General features: G+C 50.1%; 1 protein-coding gene across 1 annotated transcript; it reads left to right on the top strand.

Annotated features, from left to right (window-relative positions):
* Positions 1-640: 640 nt before the first annotated feature.
* On the top strand, positions 641-12,146 carry RND2 (Rho family GTPase 2; the record flags this gene model as incomplete). Its single annotated transcript, XM_019505435.1, has 3 exons — positions 641-898; positions 6,285-6,419; positions 9,804-12,146. Coding segments are annotated over 3 exons (642 nt in total), but the record flags the coding sequence as incomplete, so codon positions are not given.
* Positions 12,147-15,117: the final 2,971 nt, after the last annotated feature.

Raw genomic sequence — 15,117 nt, 5'->3', positions numbered from 1 at the left:
TCTCTGATGCAGAAGCATGAGGGATGGTGATGGGGGTGCAAGACACTGGGCTCTGGCAGAGCTCTAGGAAAGCTTGGAGTGGTACAAGAGCGTCTGTTTCTCTATGCACCCCTTACTTTTGGCTGGTTTGGGACCTGGGGGTGCTGTGTATGAGCTCTGCTGAGCAGGACTGTGGAGAGTTCATTTGGGAGTGGCAGACTTGCTAAAAGGAGGGTGGGGGGCTGCCAGATCAGCATGTGATCCTGGTGTCTGTAAATGAACATCTTTGCAGAGCTTGCTGTGATTTTTAGGGGCATATGGAGCTTCATTAGCTTGTGCCTCCAGGTCTTAAGCTACAGATGCAGGCACAGCTCTGCAAGCAGAGCCTCTGTATAGCACCCCTCACCCTGCTTCTGAAACCCAGGAAGGATTGAAGGCTCTGTGTGCAGTAAAGATCATTGACTCTTCCTTCAGCATACCCCAGGTCTTGCTGGGGAGGGGCAAACCAGGAGCGCAAAGAGCAGGTTTAGCAGCACAGGTTATTTTGAGGGTGAAATCCAGCTGGTCCTCCAGAGACAGGGTGGGGTGAATGTGACACTGGTTGGGTGCTAGACTGTGGAGCTGCTGCTCTCAATTTCTAACTAGACCTATATCACAGTGATGCCATTTCCAGTTCCTATGGGCATCTGATAGAGCTAACAGGCTACGGGCTTTGCCCCAGGCCAGAAACACCTTGCCAGCCTCATTTTGGCATCACTGGGTGTCTTTCCAACCCTCTGCTGATGGCTGTCCTCCTACCTTTTTTGCAGGCTCTGCCTACTATGACAACGTCCGCCCCTTGGCCTACCCTGATTCGGATGCTGTGCTCATCTGCTTTGACATCAGTCGCCCAGAGACCCTGGACAGTGTGCTCAAGAAGGTCTGTGTCTGGCATGCACTTGTGTTCACTAACCAGTGATGTGGGGCTTCTCTGCTGCAGTCTGCAATGGCTGACCCCAGGGGCTTGCTGCTCCCCTAGGGACTGCTACCTTATGATGATGCAGTAGGCCACGATTTGTGGTAAGGCATTCAGCACTGGCAAACCTTTGGCTCTGGATCCACATCAGCCTTGGCTGTGGTCTGGTATAAACCCAGAGCACTGCCCACCTTTCTGCTTGCTGGGGTCACGCCAAATATCCGTGGGCACCTCTGTTTTCCCTCAGCTGTAAAAGGATCTCTTCTCCCTGATACCTGAGCCCTCTGGGAGGGGTAGCCCCTGCTGTGAGGCAGTGAGTAAGGGTTATGATGGAAAAAAAACTTGAAAGAAACCTATTATGAGGCAGTGGGGGTCCTCTGGTATGAGCTTGGGCAGCGTGTGTTATAGGCGGGCAGGGGCAGCTTTTCTCATGGTATCTCTGGGTAGTGGCCTCTCTCCCCCTCCACCTTTTTGAGGCAGCTGTCCGACATCCACATGGGGCCAAGTCAACACTGGGCCTGTGGGGAATTTAAAAGTTTGGCAACTACCCCCTCCATGCTACATTCCTTCAAGCTGCCATCACTCCTGAAGGTGATTGGGTCTCTGCTCCCCAGGGCCAGGCTGCCAGCAGTTTGCTTTGTATTTCCTGACTCCACCCGGGCAAAGCTGGATTTGTGCACGGGCTCTTGGCGGCATCCAGTGGTTGGAGCCCTAGGTTCTAACAGGCTCCTCTTTGCCCTGTAGCAGCAGTCCAGAAAGGTCACCCAGCAGGCTAGGAACAGGGCCCAGCTCTTCAAGCTGTCAGTCTAGTGTCTGTTCCCCCACATCCTAGAGTGACAGGACTGTGACTTCCTGAGGGACAGGTTCCCAACCCAGAGGCACCCACATACCATGATGAGGACTGCAGGATAAGAACATGGGTGGGGAGAGAGGCAGGACAGTTACCAGAGCCTGTGTGACTGAATGAAAGGATTTGCTGCAGCCAGCTTGTCCCTGGACTGTAGCAGAAAGGGAGACCTTTTCACAATGGAAGCCTTTGTGAATAGTGCATTTCACTGAGGTGTGAGTATGGATGTGGGTCTGTGTGAGGCAGTCTTTTAGTGATGGCCTTGGAAAGCACTGTGCTTGGAGCTCCCATTAGCATGACCAGTAACCAGCTACCACAGATATGCTTGCAGAAGAGTTGGGAAGTGGCTCCTGGCACCTGTTCCTTGTAGGGGAGTGTTGGTCAGTTGGCTCTGTCCCCCCTCGTTTTCATGTTGGTGTTGTGGAGAGGGCAATGGTTTGCTCACTGCAGGCTGACGACAGAGACCATTAAAGGTGACATTGGGTTTCAGGCCTGTCTGCATTAGCATCATCCCAAGCCAGGAGGCAGAGGTCACAAGTCAGTGCCTTGGGGCTCAGATTCTGCTGCTGGCCCTTTGAGAATGTACATCTAAGCTCACTAGTCAGGCCTTTGCTTGGCTGCAAATTGCTTGAAGTGCAATTCAGTACCTCACAGCAAAGCTATTCTGCATAGCTGGTGGGTGTTCCAGCCTGGGATGTGGTGCCTCAGGCTAGCATCCCAATTGGTTTGACAGTGCTGAGCAGCATGAAGGTGGAAGACTACCTAGGAGAATCCACAGTGCAGAAGGGAGGATGCTGAAGTCCTTTTCATAGGCGGCACTGACCCCAGCAACCCTGAATGCTGCTTCTGGGTATCATGCTGCTGGAGCTGCCTCCTTTCTGGTGGGCTGTGAAATCCATCTCCTGATTATTTACGGTCCCTGACAACCCCAGGGTGTCTTGGATAACTCCAGTGCTCTGACAAATGTGTGCAACCTGCTGAAGCTCCTCCTGCACCTGCTGATGAGTTCTCACCACTGTGGGGTATTGGTAAATAGCTGCTGGATTGTATTGGGGTGGGGAGATGGGGTGAGCTGGCTCAGATCTGTTTGTTTGGCAGAGTGCTTTGGGAGTCTGGGGGGTGAAAGGTATGACAGCCCTAAGCCAGGGCTCTTGAGCTGGTGGCTGATGGGCTACATGAAGCCGTAAGTGAGTAACTCGCAGCCCACAGGCTCCTGTCCAGATGCCGGTCCCCTGCTGCTGCTGTGATCACCACCACCCCCTCCCTCCTAGCTTCCATTTCTTGCCCCGGTCTCTGGCGGGGGGGGTGGCATGACCATATGGTATGTGTCCTAGTGATCCTCTGAAATTGGACAACCCTGACCTAAACGGTTGCTGTTGTTGCCCTTGCCAGTCAGCCCAGGTTGTAGGACTGGGTCAGGTTCTGCCTCTGAATAAGTCACACTGTAGTTCCTGACCCTGCACCCCTGCCCAAACTTTACCAACTGCTTAGCTGAACTAGATACCTCTTATTTTAGTGCATCCTGCTTGGAGGGTGTGTTGGGAAGTTAGGCTAGGGCTGGGATGCCCTGGTTTGGGGGACAAAGACCCCTTCAGACCTGCAGTCAGTGTTGTAGTGATGGAATCCAAGTTGCTCCCTGCATTTGGCTCTGGCTGGTGAGAGTGGCAGACTGTGTGGCCATTGCACAGCTTTGGATTCTGCAGAACAACCATATGAGCAAACTGTTTGCGCCTTAATGAGCAGCAAACCACCCATAATTAGTGAGAAGTGGGACTTATCTGTGTGCGTTTCCGCAGACATTCTGTATATGAGAATTTGCACTGCTAAGCGTAAGTTTTTCCCTGTGCAGCCTTCCCAGATGCTTCAAATACTATTAGGCAATGGCTTTTTGATATGGTGACTTAAAATAAACCCTAAATCACAAGGGATTTCTTAAGTACCTCTGAGTAGCTGCCTCACTACTTTTGGCACAGGTTTATAGCTGCCAGAGGTGAGGAAAATTCCTAAGGCACAGTGAAGTGGAAATGGGGTTTAGCTTTTGATATCAAATGAAGAAGGAGAATAAAGCTGCCTGTTCCAGCCGTGGGCCAAGATGCTAATTCAGCAGAGGGAGTCTTTATTATTGTTGCCTGTCTGATGCCTAGGATGCAAAATCAAAACTGGCTTTTGATTCATAGAATCATAGTTTATATAAACAGCACGTAGCAGTGAGGGGGAAGGAGCCACCTGAGAGAATCCAAACAAACAGCTTTCCAGTTGATACAAACTTGGCTTTCATGGGGTGATGCCTTCATCCTGGCAAGATTGGCAGCACATGTCTCTGCCTTGCATCTAAAGCAAACTCTGGGGCAGAATCAGGCCCCTTTCTCTACTGCGCAGGGACTGCAGCTCACTATAGCCAAAAGGGCTCAACTTAGACAGCCTTTTGAAGACTCAGATCTGCACACTAGGCTGTTTTTCTATAGTGAAGCCCAAAACAGGGCCCCGAGTGGGAGATTTGGCAGCTTAGGCTTAGCAGGTGTGGAAGGCGGATCTGGAACAGGCAAATGGGAAGCTTCCTCTTCTTGGACATGATGATTCTTGCCACTGCCTGTAACAATAAAGTGCTCTGGTAAGCTAGCTACCTTTCAGACACCTGTTGCCCTGCAGAGAGAAGATGCACCCTCTCTAGTGTGGGTATCTTGGCCTCTAACACCTGCTCTCCCAGGCGTCTCCCCCTGGGGGCTTCTGTATGTTCAGAGGTCAAAGCCACCTGTCCCTGTGTCTCCCTGTGCTGAGCTGCTTGTTGGGTGTACATAGGTGGGGGGGCTGTAACACAAAGTGAGGAAGAGGGTCTGCTCTGGCCCACACAGCTTCAGCCAGTCCAGATGAAATCTTCCTGACTCTCTTATCTTGGGGCTCTGACCACTTGTCACTTAGATTCCTGTTGCTTCCTCCCTCTGGAGAACTGGGGGTGCTGGGCTCTGCCCCTGGGCAGGATGAGAGCTGTGCCAGCTGCCTCAGGATCTGGTAGCCCAATTCCAAATTAAACATCCAGGCAGACCTTCCCCAGCACTGATTTGCAGGTGGAAACTGCAGTTGGTCCAGTGATGTTGGGCCCAGCTTCTGTGGGTGGAAAAGCTGGATTCTCAGGGTGAGATCAGCCAGGGTCATGCTGGCTTGGCCACTCTTGAGGCGGCTAATGGTAAAAGAGCAGCAGAGCCTGTTTCTGAACGTGATTGTCAGTGACTGCTTCAGGAGGGCCTAAAGCTATTGTGTGCTGGTGAGCACTGCCCAGGCCCATGTTTGGTAACCCTCTGGCCCAACAGTGACCTTACCAGTCAGCCTGGGGGACTAACCCTCAGTGCCTCTGACCATTCTCTCCCTGGGGTTAGGTCTGGACATGGGACTGAGATTGCTTTGGGCTGGAGGGTGCTGGCTCTTGTAGGGCAGCAAGGAGGGTGTGAGGCTGCTTTTACCCTTCTCTCCCTTTCCTACCTGCCACACACAAGTCAGCCATGGGCCTGGCCGCTGTTCCACGTTGTCTTCAGAGTATGGGGACTGAGTGGGACTGGTGCTGGTAGGAGCACTAGTCAGCACAGATGGCTGGGTATGCAAGCTTCTGAACTCCCAACAGCATTTTGCAGGTGGATTGGCAAGTGGCATGGCACCTTGATGTGCAACCTGCAGGAGTCTGGGCCCTTCCATGGGAGCACAGCACTGTTGAAGGAGACTGTGTCCCTCTGGTACTGACACAGAGTATGCAGCTGACAGTCCTGGCAGAGGTGAGGCACTCGGAGAGAACTGTTTGCTCAGGGCCCTGAGGGAAATTTTGCCAAGATGAAGAATGAAAAGGAATGAAGAGAAGCTGGACAGCCAGCTGAAAGCAGCGCTCCATCCCTGTGGATTGTGATGCCCAATATGGAGCCCTGGAGAGTCTCTTCTTTTATAAAAGAAGACGAAACAGCCGGTTCCCAAAGCTCCACACCAGCTGCTGTCTGTGCTGACCCTGCCCTGGGATGCAAGTTATGCTGCAAAACCTCTTGGCATGGACTGTTATGGTAGTTGGAGCAGACGGGGTGGGAGAGGCTGGGAGCCAGAACTCCCAGGTTCTGTGCTTGGCTGTGGGAGGGCAGTGGAGTCTAACGGATTAGGGTGGGGGAACTACGAGAGCTCTGCAAGAGTAGTGGGGCTGAGGCTGGAGCTGGGTATGGTGCAATACGGGAGACTGGGTTCTGTGGCTGGCTCTGAGAGAGCAGCAGAGCTGGCAGGTGCTGTGCACTATGAAGGAGCACACTCATTCTGTAGCCCTGACTGCCTCTGTGACTGATCCCTGTGTTGGGTGTTTGTCTGGCCTGGAAGGGGCTGGACCCAAAGGTTGAGATTCTGCAAATGCCTCTTGCTGACTTGGGGATGTTCCCTGCTCCACCCTTGTCACAAGGGGAGGGTGGAGCATTTAGCTGCCCTTGATGAGGGTGATATAAGCTGCTGCTGAGCCCCTGCCTATTGTACTCTTTCCCGCAGTGGCAAGGGGAGACCCAGGAGTTCTGCCCCAATGCGAAGATTGTGCTGGTCGGCTGCAAGCTGGACATGCGGACAGATCTGAACACCCTGCGGGAGCTCTCCAAGCAGCGCCTCATCCCTGTCACACATGAGCAGGTGAATCCCATGTCATGGGAGTGAATCTCAGTTTCGTCTTGCGATTTGTGGGAGGGAGCAGAGAGGGGGAAGGAGGGTCAGTGTGTTTGCTTCAAACCCCACCAGTGAGGAAGTTGGGCTGCTCAAAGGCAGCTGGCTCGGCTCCCAAGCCCTGGGCTGGAAATGACCCTTTATTGCTCCCCTCCTTATCTGAAGACTGGTTTGGCCTTGGCCCACAGGACAGATTTGGAGCAAGCAGGTGGCTCTCACTCATGGATGCACTCCTCTGTGCCCTCGGAGAGCTTGGCATATTCTTAGCACTCACTGAATATTCACTGCATGGGCCTCTCCCAGAGCTGCTACTGCTGCTGTGTGCAGGTGTCACTTCCTAGTTCACAGCTAGCAGCTAAAATTACCTTCCTAGAAGAGGATGGAGCTGCTTGATCTCGCATGTGAAGCAGGAGGGTGGGGAGTGGGGAAGGGCTTGGTGTGGGGAGGGAACTTCCAGGGTGAGCTGCTGCTAGGGCAGGAAAGGCTTTCTCCAGGTCTTGAGGCCTCCGTCAGCTCCCCAGATGCAGCTGGCATTGGGGAGGCCTCAGTTGGCTTGGCTGCAGCAGCCTCAAGGGAGTGACAGCTGCAGGCACATGCTTCTGTTGATGGGTGCAGAGCCATCAGGTTGAAGGCCACTGTTGGAGCATTGCCAGGCTTTGGGGGTTTCTGAGCATGAGCAAAAGACCTTGGCATGGAGCAACCTATGCACAAGATCCAGGAGGACCAGGGCTAGGATTCACTCTTTTCTTCCAGCTACTGGAGGCAGGCTGGCAGGTGCTGAAGTGCACAAGACTTGCCCTCGGGTCTATTGTGCCATCAGCCCCCCAATGGGTGTTTTATATATGTGCATTGGGAGTTGGAGTGGGGGAAGAGTAGGGGGACACTTAATTGGAGTGTCTCCGAGAGCCGTTCTTATTAAAGCACCCAACGCATCACATGTATTGGTGTCCCCACACTGAAAAATGGCAGTGGGGGTGCTTTAACTATAGTTCATCCAGCAAGCTTTAAATAAAGTGCCCTCACTGCCATTTTTCAGTGTACGGACACTGGAGTCTGCTGGAGAGCAGTAATTTGCCACACTCTAGCAGACTTAAGTAATCCAGTCTGCTCCAATGTACTGTAATTACAGCACATCAGAGCAGCCTTACTGCACATGTATAGGCGCCCAATAAGTCCATGCCCTAGGCATAGCACATCACCCCAGGGCCTGCAGGAATCTCAGCTGTGAAAGGAAGTAGCCTTGCCTTGTGATGCTGATGCACAAACCCTAATTCCCTCTCCAGGTTGCTGCTGTCTGTTCTGTGAGATGCAGGGGCCTGTGAATGGGCTCAGAATGGGAGCTGTGGCACTGTCACTGAGAGGGGACAGTCAAACCAGCCAGGCTCAGTGGCTGCATTGGGATGAAAGCCCCAACAGTGCAGTTGATGCCTGTAAAGGGGCCAGTAAAATGCCAAGCCTCATTTGAAAACTCTTAAATCAATTTTTACTCTATTTGGTTTTAAGTGATGCTGTTTAAACCAAGGGATGTGCATTTCTGTACAACAGCAACTCCTTTCAGTTCATCTCAGACCAGTTCCTAAATGACTCAGACTAACCTGAAATTGGCTTGGTTGGAAGTGAACTTAATGTGTCCACACAGGAGCTTGTCTTTCTCTGCCTTGCATGGTTTAAAGTCCTGCCTGTTTATTAAGCTGGTACAATTCTCTACATAGCCTGGACTTGAGACCTTGGGGCTTGGCACTTGCACTCCACTGTAGGCTTCATTCCTTCATGCTGGGATGTGGTGTGTATTGACAGCAGCTGTTTCTGAGTCGTGGCCACCCTTCTGGGATCCCTGGTGGTGCTACCAGGCTGTCCCTACTCCCTGTATGCTGACATGTGTTCCCTGTTTGTAGCACTGCAGCATCAGCTTACAGGGAAGAGGAGTATTGCTATGGTTCACATGTTCTGTTGCCAGTTGCCTGCTCAGAGGATATATTGCTTGAGCAAAGGAGGATAATTGCACCAGGGTGTCAGTCGCATGAGTTTCCTATGACAATTGGAGCCCCCCAGAGCCTTTTCTTGTGCCAGGGCTTTTACATGTGAAGGAACAGATGTCTGGTTGCCTGACGCTACGGCAGTGTGGTCTCTGGGTCTCTATACACACCATTAAGAACGGGTGCCCTCTGCCCTAGGCCTGTCAGGAGCAATGAGCTTGCCTGGGACATGGGATTGCTGGGGTCAGTGCCTGTCTGCCACTGGCTCTTCAAATGACGTTGGGCAAGTTGCCAAATCTCTCTGGGCCTTGGTTCCTTACCTCTGCGGTAGAGGTGACAATCCTGTTATTTGTCAGACCCAGGTGCTGTGTGCTTTCGCTGCACAGCAAGACCTGCTCTTGGACCCAGTTTCTATGAGCTGCTGGAATGGTGGTCCCTAGCAGTGATGACATGTGAGCACAAGAACAGATCTCTTGGGTGGGCAGCCCTACAGGCAGCCAGGATAAGTGGGCAGGGAGAGGGGCATGGTTCTGCCATGGGAGTGAATGTTCTTCCTGGAGTTGGTAGCTGGGGACAAAGAGACTGAAACCTGTGAGGAACGGGCAGTGGCTGGGAGTGTTGTCTCTTTTCTCCCGACTCCACCTTCCTCTGTAGTTTTAGATGCCCTGTTCCTCAAACACGGTTAGCAGTGATGGTCCTTTTTCCCAGTCCCCTGAAGTCTGAGGGCCTCTGACTTCTGCTGTGAGAGCAGGCCAGCCCATGGATGAGCAGTTTTGTCCCTGCAGTGCGAGCAGTTGAGCCTGCATTGCTGGATAAAGGGTGGACGTGGTGCTGTGGGGTCTGTTCACACACTGCCTCGGTGCAAGCTCCATGAAGTGCACAGCTCTAGTACATGGAGCAGGAACGTTTGTCTAACCTCTGTACATTTGTAACTCCAGGTAGAAGAGGCTGCACTGTGCTCAGAGGTTCACAGTTGTAATGACTGGCAAGCTTTTGGTGTGGGAAAGGACAGGCGAGGGATGAGAAAAGAGATGCATTTCCCCCTGCATCCCTGGAAAGAGCCCTGCTTCCCTTTCATTAGTCTCATTCTGCCTGCATCTGAGAGAGCAGCAAACAGGCACCTGGCATCAGCATTTTTTGGCACCTGGCAGTGCTGTCTTCCCCAGCGGCCATGCTAGCATCTGACTCTTGCGCTCTCACTTTCGTTTGAAGAGGTGATAAATAAACATCATGTGTGCACAGCACCCCACTGTGCTGCACTGACTGAGCTCCATTTCCAGCACAGGCAGAGGTTAATGTGATGCGAGAGGATGCCCTAATCAGACTGCTGACATTTTAACACCTCTCTCCTTCCTCCCCTCCCTTCCCTGGCTCCCAGGGCAGCATGTTGGCGCGGCAGATCGGGGCAGTGGCTTACGTCGAGTGCTCCTCCAAGGTCTCAGAGAACAGCGTGCGTGATGTTTTCCATGTGACCACGCTGGCTTCGGTCAACAGGATGCACAAGAACCTGAAGCGCAGCAACTCCAAGCGGGGACTGAAGCGGGTCTCTCAGATGCCCGGCAGGACAGACTTGTTGAATGACACAGAGATCAGGAAAGACCGAGCCAAAAGCTGCTCCATTATGTGAAAAATGGGCTGTAAATAATGTGTGTGTTTGTTCATTTTGTACAGTAACTGGCCTAGACTAGGGCATGGTGCTGGCATCTCAAGCCAACCTGCCTCTCCAAAGCCTTTCCTTTCATCTCTAGGTCAGATAAAAGGCCCTCATTGCAAACCAGGGTGCATCTGTCACACCCCCACCATGGAGACTTCTGGATCAGCTGTTGCTGTGCTGATTGCTAGGGGTAAAGGAGCCACTGGCAAAAGAATATTCAGGTGCTGGAAAGTATGTGATTTTAGGCAAAGCAAAAAAAACAATGAGGGGCATGAGTCTGTGTGTGCCTCTCTTCTATACACATAGCCCCTCCTCCATGTGTCTGTAGCTACAGATGTACACACTAGTGTGCATGTGCATATTCTGTCATGCACATTGGGGAGAGAGGTTGAGGCACTCGGAAAGGAGGGTTGGGAAGTAGGTGGTACTGCCAGTGGCCGTATGTGATTTAGGAGGGAAAGAAAATATTCCAATTACCCTTTTAGGAGGACAAGCATCAGGTAAGTCAGCATTGGCCCAAACTAGCAGAGCACCCACTAAAAGGTGACTGGCTTTGGCAGGGTCACCACTGAAAGGGGGGTGGAGGTGGCCTTGCTCAAAGTGCTTGGAAAGGAAGGTTCTCTGGGGTATCTTTAACACAGTGGGACATCAGAATAGTCAGCCCCTGGCAGAGGACACAGATTGCTTGTCATATCAAAACACAATACTCTGTCAATAATGGTGATATAAGGGTGGGTAGGAAAGAGCAGTTTTTGGTAACTGTATCCTGTAAATTTTGGTTCCCTTGAACAAGCAGGTGCTATGCAGGAGTGTCATTGCACCGATTACCAGGCTAGTAACCAGACTGTTCCCAGCTAGGAGCAGCTGTACCCACCAGATGCCCAGCTTCTGATAAGGCAAACTGCAGTAACTATCCAAATCCGGTTCTCCAACCATTTCCTGCCCAGGTCATGTTGCATGGTGCCTGTGTGTGTCTGGCTTGAATAAACAGAAAGCAAACTTGTGCCTAGTCTCTACTGCAACAGCAGGAAGGCTGGAGTTCCCCTCCCCACTCACCATGCTGTAAAAGGCCTGCTACACCACTTCTCATTGCTTCTAATACTGCCTTTTCTAATGCCTCTGACTACAGTCTTAACCCGGACTCTGTCAAATAGACACTTTAAGGAATAACCTGTTCCATTTTCTGGGCCCAGCTGTGTCAGAAGGCTACAGGAACCTAATAAACAACATCAGCGCACAATGGGCAGAGCTTGGCTTTGTTTCTTTTATGTAAATGTAGCAGACATTGGTCCCTATTCCTTTTATTCCTGCCTGCAAATGGAAATAGTCACTGACTTTTTGGCTCCTACACACCTGCCTCGACTGGGACAAGGGCTTCACTCAAGTGCAGGAGGCTGGGTCAGGGACTAAAGCAGGGGCAAGCAAAGTCCAGCCCACGGGCTGGATCAGACCCACAGTGGACTCCATTTCCCAGCAGCACCTGTCCATGTCGCTGCAGCCAGTTTCCATGGAAACCCCAGTAGCAGCAGTGTCATGACAGCACAGGACCAGGGTTTCCAGGAAGATGGCCCCAGCAGTGCTGGCAGGGTGCACAGCTGGGTGGGAGCTGCTCCAAGGTTGGGATCTGAGTGGAGATCTGAACCAGAGTTGCAAGCCTGTACCGTGCTCACTGGCCCATCCTTTCTGCTGGCATCAGCAGCCCTGCATTGCAGGGAAGGGAAGCAGCACAGAGAAGGGAGTAACACCCATGCTCACACAGCATAGCGGAGTTGGTGGCAGAGCCAGCACTCAAAGTTAAGTCTTCAAGTCCCGGTGCCTGCTTTAAGGACAGGACTAGGTTTTGAGGCTGCTGTAAGGCCAGTGAGGCTATGGCGGAGCAACCTGCAGTATGAAGTGGGATCCAAGGGAGAATGGGGCAATAGACAGCAAAGGGTTTTTGCCCTTGTGATTATGCTTATGCGTAGAGCATAGTAGCAGCAACATTTGTGGCTGCAAGAGCCCATCATATTCAGTCTGACTTCCCTGGCACAGGCTGGTATTAAGCATAATAACTACAATTTGACTGGAGAAAAAAAAAAAACCCAAACAAGTCTGGAGTTGAAATCATGAATAACTAGAGCCACTCCCCTCCCCTGGGATTTTGTTCCTGCAGTAGTCAATCACCCTCACACTGGAAAAAAATCCTGCCTTGTTTTCAACTTTAATTGTGCCTGGCTTCAGCTTCCAATCCCTGGTCCTTGTTTTGTGTTTTTCTACTACAGTGAGGAGCCCTTAGGACCCGATGCTCTCTCCTGGAGAAAGTACAGGCAGTCCTTGACTTACAAAACATTTCGCACTTACAAAGTTTATAAATTCATACCGTTTCAACTTTATGACATCAGTTATGACTTTACAATGCTTGATCCGATGCGACACTACGCCAGTGAACAAGTTTGCTGTGTTTCTCATCTCCCTGGAGAACATCTGTCCAAACTTCCTTGGACGCTTTCTTTAATAAAGCAGACAAGACTCCAGAAAAACCTCCAGGCAAGACTCCTGAGAAGACTCCAGCCAAGAGCCCTTCAAAAAGTCCAGTAAAGTCCCCTCAAAGAAGTCCTTCCAAGTCAATATGATTGCTATTTACAATATAAATACATTAATGTAGCTATATGACTCATCTATAATTGGTTGAGTACAAAATTCTGGGGTATTTTTAGTGAAACTAAGGTGTCAGGCCTTGGTTCAGGAACCAATCCCCCATTTATAACATTGTTTCTTATGAGAAAATTGGTTCTGAGTTAGTGTTTCAACTTAAGACTCAGTTTTCAGGAACCAATTGTGCCCTAAGTCGTGGACTGCCTGCACTTAAACACTGTGACCAGGCCACTTCTCAGTCTTCCCTGATAACCTAAATAAGCAGAGCTCTTTATGTGTCTTACTGAAAATCCTTTTTTCCATTCCCTTAAATAATTTTTTTGGCCCTTTTGTCCACCCTCTTCAAGTTTTTCAGTGATCAGACCCCAGGGTATCCCAGTGCCCATCTCGCCAATGCTGCACAGGCAAGACAGCTCACCATTGCTTGCTACTCCCAGGTTTATACATCTAATAATTTCAGGCCTCTTGCCACATGATGTCAGGCTGGGAGCTCATGTGGAAGTGCCCTCTGGATTTTTTTCAGAATTGCTGCTTCCCTGGACACTTGTCCACTCTGGAGATGCAGCCAGCGTGCCTTGTGTATGGATGTATGCGTTTTTATTTGTCTGTATTAACATAGTCTGTTTGAATAGACCTAGTTTCCCAAGTGATGGAGATCAATCTGTGTGACTGGTCTGGTCCTCTTTATGAATTATCATTCCCTAATCTAGGCAGTTCCAATTAAAGTAGTCTCTAAGGGCCTGCCTTTCCCTGCTTTCTGCCTGAACTTTGTCAACCACAAATTTTATCAGCAGGGATTTTATATTTCGTTTCAGATTGCTGTTGGAGCAATGTAATAACCAGCACAGATCCTTCTGGAACCCCATTAGAATAATCCTTGTTCAGTGATCATTCCCTCTTGACAACCGCATTTTAAGATGTCAGACAGTGCTTTATACACTTAACATGCTTTATTGATATTTCATAGTGCTAATTTTTTAATCATAATACCTTGAGCTACTAAGTCAAAAACATTGCATGAATAGAAATGTATTACATCTATATAATATACTTACCAATCAAATTCATAATCTCATAAAAGAATTAAATCATTGTTTGATACAACTTCTTTTTCTTAAAAACATACTAGCTGGCATTAATAATATTCCTGAGCTGCAATTTATTTATTCATTGAATCCTGTATCAACTTTCTCATCATAGACAGTAGGGCTGCGAAGGACTTCATGAGGTCAATTAGTCCAACCCCCTGTTCAAGGCAGGATCATCCCTGACTAAACCATTCCAGCCAAGCATCTGTCTAACCTGCTTTTGCAAACTTCCAAAGATGGAGGTGCCACAACTTGTTTAAGTCACGTGTTTCAATGCTTAACCAAATCTCCAACCTAAACGTCCTCTGCTGAAGTCTGAGGCCATTGTTTCTAGTCCTATCCCTTACAGCGACACAGAAAAGGTTATCTCCATCCTCTCTGTAACTGCCCTTCAGGTATTTGAAGACTATATCAAATCCCCCTTCAGTCTTCTCTTCTCCAGACTAAATAATCAAAGTTCTTTCAGCCTTTCCTAATGATAAGTTATGCTTCCCAGACCTCTAATCAGTTTTGTTGTTCTCTGCTCTTTCTCACCAGTCCACATCTACTTTTAAAGTGTGGGGCCCAAAATTGGTCACAGTACTCCAGGTGAAGTCTCGCCTATGCCAAGTAGAGTGGAACTATCATTTCCCTTGATTTGCAAAATATACTTCTGTTCTTACAGAATTCCCTTTTTTTGCAACAACAGCACACTGTTGGCTCATATTCAGCTTACTGTCCACTCTAAATGCCAGGCAATTAATGTACTGCAGCCTGGCCAGCCATTCCCCACTCTATATTTGTGCATGCAATTATTCTGTCCCAAGTGCAGAACTTTGCACTTATCTTTCTTGATGGGGTGGAGGGGGTGGTTCTTTAATTAGAGTGACTCTGACAGCTGCTCTAATTAAAGCACCTGCAGCATCACATGTATTCAGCATCCCACATTTCAAAATGGCAGCAGGGGTGCTTTAACTAAAGCTCCTTCAATGAGCTTTAGTTAAAGTGGCCCCTGCTGCCATTTTGAAACATGGAAATGCTGAATACACATGATGCAGAGGCTGCTGGAGCATGCTAATTAGCACCCTCCAGCTGACTTGCAGCAGACTCGATTAATCCAGTCGGCTCTGAGGTGTGGTAATTAGCATGCATCAGAGCAAAACTCTGTCACGTGTGTAGGTGCCCTAAGAAAGCAGGTTACAGGGTGGGGCCAGGGTTTGTATGCCTCATCCTCATACCAGGGCTAACAGAAGGAGACTCATCCTTAGTTAGAATTTCTCCCTGTTTGGCCTGGCAGCTCGCATAGCCAGAATACTGCCACCAAAGGCTCAAATAAC

The sequence above is a fragment of the Gavialis gangeticus genome, unplaced genomic scaffold (genome assembly GCF_001723915.1).
Source record: "Gavialis gangeticus isolate Ggan-Ray unplaced genomic scaffold, GavGan_comp1, whole genome shotgun sequence".
NCBI classification, from domain to species: Eukaryota; Metazoa; Chordata; order Crocodylia; family Gavialidae; genus Gavialis; species Gavialis gangeticus.
Note: the sequence above shows the minus strand (reverse complement) of the source record. Positions and strands in the feature narration are given on the sequence as shown.